The 6,617-nt window shown below is 38.0% G+C and overlaps 1 protein-coding gene across 1 annotated transcript; it reads right to left on the bottom strand.

Moving 5' to 3' along the window:
* Window positions 1–2,611: 2,611 nt before the first annotated feature.
* LOC147558064 (uncharacterized) lies at window positions 2,612–3,394 on the bottom strand. The gene is made up of 2 exons (XM_086658984.1): window positions 2,943–3,394; window positions 2,612–2,702 (listed from the first exon to the last, which is right to left on the bottom strand). Exons 1-2 carry the CDS (start codon window positions 3,392–3,394, stop codon window positions 2,612–2,614), a joined length of 543 nt encoding a protein of 180 aa, XP_086515110.1.
* Window positions 3,395–6,617: the final 3,223 nt, after the last annotated feature.

Genomic DNA, 6,617 nt, shown 5'->3' with positions numbered 1-6,617 from the left:
TCTCATTTCTTCTGAAGAAATCCTGATGTTTTCAACCATCTTTCTGTTCTATTTTGTTATCTCTGTTTCAGCAGATTTAGGGTTCCAACTTCTACTACTACAATCTTTATATCATGAATTGGACTTTTTATGTATATTTTGTTAGGGTTGTTAAAGGACTGTTAATATTCCTTTGAAAATCTTTCATTTGAAAATCAACCAAATGCTAGAACTATTTGTAAGGGTGGCCATCAATTATCTGCAGTAAATGTTAGTTCTTTAAAAATCTCTTCATTTGAAAAGTATTTGTTTTTGGTAAACCAAAGCATTTGTTAGTTAACCAAAAGAGTTTTTAGTAGGCCTATATTGTCCTCCTCTGTTGGTATTGTTAGCTACGCTTTCGACACTGAACCATGGTGGTTTAATGCATGATCTCCACCATGAGTTGCGCGAGCGGTGTTGTTGTCTAAGCTGTTGATACTTGAACGATGGGGGATTTTGTGGTAACTATTCAATTTTCTAATGATATCTTTTTTTTTTGGAGTTTGGAAGTTGAAAAAGTTCTTATTACAAGAGTTCTTACTAGTCATAACTCATCAGTTTTTGAAAGTATCTACTTGTAAACAAAAAAACTTTCTCAGTAGTCCTGTATCTTCCTCCATTGTTGGTATTGTTAGATTCGCTTTTGACGCTGAACCATGGTGGTTGACTGGTTTATTGCACCATCCTCACCATGAGTTGCGCGAGCAGTATCCTTTGCTAATCTATTAGTACATCAACAACGGGGGATTTTGTGGTTCCTATATTTAATTTTCCAAATTATATATCTTCTTCGAGTTTAGAAATGAAAAAGTTGCTAATTAAATGAGTTTCTACTTGAAAAGTATCTTCTTTTGGTTAACAAAAGAGTTCAGCCCTTTATTGTTAGTATTTTAGTTATGCTATCGACACTGAACCATGGTGTTGACTGGTTTATTGTGCCATCTGCACCATGAGTTGCGCGAGCAGTATTTGTTAGCTAAACTATTGATGCTTAACCATGAGGGTTTTTTTTGGTTTATGTGTTTTGTTTTCTAATTTTTTTTTATTTTTGTTTGGAAATGAAAAAATAGCTTATTAAATGAGTTTTTACTAGTAGTAAAAAAATTTGCAAGTGTCAACTTGAAATAAAAAAGAGTTCTTATTTGGCCCATATCATCATTCATTGTTACTTTGTTAGTACTTTAGTGATGCTATCGACTCTGAACCACGGTGTTGACTGGTTCACTAGCCATCTCCACCGCGAGTTGCGCGAGCAGTTTTGTTAGCTGAGCTATTGATGCTTAAAAATGGGGGATTTTGTGCTTTGTACAGTTTGTTTTCTATCAAATATTTATTCTGAATTTGGAAAAAAAGTTGCTTATTGTATTTGCTGGGATCCTGCAAGATGTCTTAGAACTTGCTCGTAGTGAAATTGCAATAATTTTCTGCAGAACTTTTTATGTTGATATAATTTTGGGCTGTTCAAAACGGTTTTCTGCATGAATATCACGTGTAAACCAAAACCGTGGTTGCATTCGAGATTAATGCTGGCAGTTGGATTTTTTTATTCGTGTTTCCAATTTAACAGGCTAATGTGCACGTTACAGAAAGCTATCGAGAGATGTGGCGGATATTGGATCTATTCAAAACTGCCCGGGCAAATGGGCAATACTTATGGTGTTGTATGCATATACTTCATTGGTTATGGGTAACCTTCTATTATTTGTTTATTTCCTTCTAATTTCGAAACAAATTTGTGATTTTTCCAAGTTGTGAAGTCAAACTATTGACGACTGTGGGTTTTAATGCTTGATGCATGTTGAAAAAGGGTATGACACTCTTATCGAGTATGGATTCAATGTTTGTTTTCTTGATAACCGAACTGGCCGACTCCATAAAACTGAAAACGTGGTGGTCTTATTGCATAATCAATAAGTGGTGAATTTCTTGAAGATACCAACTCCTTTATGTGGTAGACACAATGAAAGCGATGTTTCCTACCAAATGAATGACAATGTAACAGACAAACACTTGCGTAGTCTTGCAATAGGTTACAACTTATTTGAGTTGTCTTGCAATCATTTGTCGAAAGGCCGAAAGGGGTTGGAACCTTAAAAGTGCAATCACTTGACTCCATGTCGTCGGTACGCACTAATCCTTTCATGATTACGATTTGTTGTGTTGATGCTTTTATATATACTTTGCAGGTTCCGATTTCTCCATTCTTTCCTCATTTCCTCCGATGTAGTTTTTTTACGTTATATACCATCGAGCTGATCTCTTTCTCTTTCTCTCCCTGTTATAATTTTTTCATTACTACTGCGTAATTTTTTTCTTGAAAACTGCATTCTTTCTTGATTATGAAAATTACGTTCTATGTATTTTTATATAGGCTTGTTAAAGCACTGTTGTGTACTACCTTCAAATGGTACTTGAAAGATGGGGGATTTTGTGGTACCTATACATTTTCTTATAATGTTTTTTTTTGAGTTTCAAAGTGAAAAAATTGCTCATTAGCTGATTTTTTACTAGCCATAAGTTTTGAAATCGTCTGTTAGTAAATGAAACGACTTTTTCATTAGTCCCGTATCTTCCTCCACTTTTGGTATTGTTAGATTCGCTTTTGACGCTGAACCATGGTGGTTGACTGGTTAATTGCACCATCTCCACCATGAGTTGCACGAGCAGTATCATTTGCCAATCTATTAGTACATGAAAAATGGAGGATTTTGTGGTTCCTATATTTAGTTTTCTAATAATATATTTTCTTCGAGTTTAGAAATGAAAAAGTTGCTAAGAAAATGAGTTTTTACTTTTTTTTTTTTTTTTTTTTTGATGAAGAAGCATAGCATTAAAACAACTAAGAGTCTTACAACTAAAACAACTAAAGTAAATGCGAAATAAAAGACGGTACATTAATCCATTCTTTCCTAACTATATACTTCCTTCCCCATTTCGCTAATGCATCCGCCGGAGCGTTTCCTTCCCTTGAGATATATGTGAATATGATTTCATCAAAGTTGTTCATGAGTGATTGGATCTGCCGTATTATCTTAGAGGATTGCCACTGAAGAACATTACTGTGTCCATTGATGTGATTTATCAAAGCCTGGTTATCACTTTCAATATGCGCATGGGTTATATGAAGATGTACAGCCCATTGTATACCTGTTAGTATGGCCATTCCTTCACATTCTTCCGCATTCTGGCATCGCACTGACGATGCTGCCGCTTTAATGAATTGTGACTTCTCATCTCTGATGATGCATCCAATTCCTGCTGGGTCTGTAGTCTTGTTAAACGAGGCATCAACATTTAGCTTTAAATAAGGTGTCGATGGAGGGCTCCATTTTTGTTTCTTCGTCAATTTTCTGCGATTGTTAATATTGTCCATCTTAATCTTAAGTGGAGTAATAGACACGTTATTGATTCGTTCTATAATTTGTTGCGGATTCTGTTTGTTTGTATTGAAACAATTTTCGCATCTTGCTTTCCAGATGAACCATAGTATCTTGGCGTATTGATTAGTAGTATCCTCATGAAGAGTTTTCCATTGTTTTATCCATTGATTAGTCGAGCTAATGTGGTTAGTTCTCACCCCATAATTGAACCAAATTGCTTTAGCGTAAGTACAGTGAAGCATAACATGGTCTAATGTTTCAAATTCATCACAGTTAGTACATTGGAATTGACCACCAATGAATTTGCCAATTTTCTCTTTTACCGGTAGGCTATTAGTACAGCATTTCCATAAGAATAATTTTACCCTCGGGATAGTGTTTAACTTCCAGATAAATCCCCACTCAATTTGTTCCTGCATAAAATTCATATTTTCCGTTCTTAAATAGTAATACATTGATTTAATCGAAAAGTTACCTGATTTGGTTAAGGACCATCTTGGTGTATCTTCGTGATTTCTTTGCAGGTTGATGCTCAGGATCGCATTGCATATATCATCATTAAAATTTTGCTGCAATATCTGAATATTCCAAGTATTATCAGTAATAAGTTGGGCCACCCATTGTATATTGGCCCCAGTGTGGTTGGTTATGGGAGGTGGATGATTGGGTATCCAATAATCACTCCAAATGTTCACTGTCGTGCCTGTATTAACGTCCCAGAAGATAAGACCTGCCATAGTATTATAGTGTTTGGTAATAGATTTCCAAGGCCAAGAATGGGTGGACTTCGAGGGTGTGGGTCTATGGGTGTCCGAGAAGTATTTATTTTTGAGCACACGCACCCACACCGCATTTGGGTTCTGAATAATACGCCAAATAATTTTATTAAGAAAGGCCTGGTTATCAAGGTGAGGTAAACGTAACCCAAGCCCACCCAGCTTCTTAGGCTTACAAATAGTCGACCAGTTACAAGTGTGGAAAGTTTTATATTTTCCCCACCAGAACATCCGTTGAATGGACTCAATGCTGTTGCTATTCCTTTCGGGATCGCGAAGCACTGCATCTGGTATCGGGGAACGGCCGCTGCGATCGTTGAAATTACAACCGAGCGACCAGCTTGCGAGAGCAGATTAGATTGCCATTTGGCAAGTTTGTTTTTGATTTGGTTTAGTAGGGGAAGGAAGATCGATTTTTTGTTTTTCCCGATGAAAAAATTGGTGCCTAGATATTTATCACCATTCGAGGATTGGTGAACCTTAAGTTCACGGATAATCATTCGTTTGAATTTCGGATGAGAGTTCTTGGAAAAGAAGATGTTAGATTTCGAATAGTTTATCATTTGTCCCGAAGCTTCACTGAATTCTTTAAGAATCATCTTGAGATTGTGAATATTCTCCAGAGAGTTTTGGCCGAAAAAGCGAATAGAAGGTGATTAATAATGAGGTTAGAGTTGCCTATCGGGAAGCCAATGAAGTTTGATTGACCATGACGACTGTCCAGCATCCGGCTGAGACCTTCCATCGCAATAGCGAAGAGGAAAGGCGAGAGAGGGTCGCCTTGGCGAATCCCCCTGGTAACATTGAAAACGCGGCCGGGGCGCCCATTGATCAGAACCGCCATGGAACTGGAATTAAGACACGACTGGATCAGCCTGATCCAGATATGGTCATAGCCCATCAAAGTCATGATTTGCTCCAGATAACTCCACTCAATTCGATCGAAAGCCTTGGACATGTCCAGTTTAAGACCGAAATAGCTCTTAGCTCCTTTGGTTTTCTTAAAAGAGTGAATAATCTCCTGTCTGATAATGATATTGTCCGTGATTTGCCTGCCTGGAACATAGGCTGCTTGGAAGGGGGATATGATCTCTTCCAGCGTGGATTTTAATCTGTTGGCCAAGATTTTGGTGAGGATTTTGTAAGTGGTGTTTAAAAGGCTGATTGGTCTATAATCCGCCGGAGTTTGAGGAGTTTTGGTTTTGGGAATTAAACAAATGTGAGTATGGTTGGACATCATAGGGAGAGTGGCCTCACGAAAGAAGACAGAAACCATCTGGAGAAGATCCTCTTTAATCGTGTCCCAATTGGCTTGATAGAAAAGAGGAGGGAAACCGTCAGGCCCCGGAGCAGCACCTGGTTTCAAGGAGAAAGTGGCTTTACGAATTTCCTCTAAATTCGGAATGCCAGTAAGAGTGTTGTTCTGGATTTGGGTTATCTGCTGGGTAAAACAATCGACCAAGTTCTGAGACAAGTAGGAACCAGCGGAGGTCGAAATGTTCTGGAGATGGGAAGCGAATACATTAGCAATTTGAGCTTCATCCTGCGTCCAAGTATTGTCCTCAAGCTTAATGGCATGGATTTGGTTTTTACGATTTCTAGTAGTGGCTTTCGCATGAAAATACTGAGTGTTGCGATCCCCTAAATTAATGTTAGCTATTCTCGATTTTTCTTTCCACAGGCTTTCCTGTTGAAGAAGGAGATTCTCAATCTGATTGAAGGTATCCTTGAATTGATCAGCTCTCTGGATGAATTGAAGTTTCTGAATGAGGCTTTTAATGTTATTTTCAATGTGGCCAAAGACCTCCTTATTCCACTTGGAGAGTTTAATAGCCAGGGAGTTGAGTTTGGTTTGAATTTGGACCGGCAGAGTAGTCCAGTTAGATTTTATGAATTGAGCACAGTCAGGATGGGACAGCCACGTACGAATGAATTTGAATGGTTTTCGGCCCAGACTAGACTTGGGTCGAGTGGAAAGCAAGATGGGGTTGTGATCAGAGCCTAGAGTAGGGAGATGAGTGAGTTTGGAACGCGGGTAGTTGGGCGTAGTATTACCTCCAAGTTTCTCCTCCTGGTCAAAAATACAGTTTAAGTCTCCTATAACTATCCAAGGGTTTTGGGGATTAGGGGCTAATTGGGCTAAAATTTCCCAGGGCTTAAATTTGTCCTTACTATATGGGCTTCCATAGAAGCCCGTCAGGTAGAAACTGCTGTCCTTATCTAAGAGCTTACCTTGTACATGAATCATATTATTGTCAGAGTGAATAACCTTAATATCATATTGAGGGAACCAATATAGCGCAAGTCCACCTGCTTTGTTAACCGGGTCAATCACGTGCTTATCATAAGCACCATTTAGATTCAGAAGCTTGTCTAGATTCATGTTGATACACTTAGTTTCAGACAAAAATAGAAAATCCGGATTAAATTCTTTAATTAA

The sequence above is a fragment of the Eschscholzia californica genome, unplaced genomic scaffold, assembly GCF_041429995.1.
Source record: "Eschscholzia californica isolate CP2 unplaced genomic scaffold, dmEscCali1.0.p SCAF_2, whole genome shotgun sequence".
NCBI classification, from domain to species: Eukaryota; Viridiplantae; Streptophyta; class Magnoliopsida; order Ranunculales; family Papaveraceae; genus Eschscholzia; species Eschscholzia californica.
Note: the sequence above shows the minus strand (reverse complement) of the source record. Positions and strands in the feature narration are given on the sequence as shown.

What these genes read in the sequence shown, in the direction of transcription:
- LOC147558064 (XM_086658984.1), bottom strand. Translation starts at nt 3,394, where the DNA reads ATGGACAATATTAACAATCGCAGAAAATTGACGAAGAAACAAAAATGG. An exon ending in TTAGCGAAATGGGGAAGGAA is followed by an intron (nt 2,703 to 2,942) that starts GTATATAGTTAG and finishes ATGTACTAATAG; the next exon opens with ATTGGCAAATGATACTGCTC.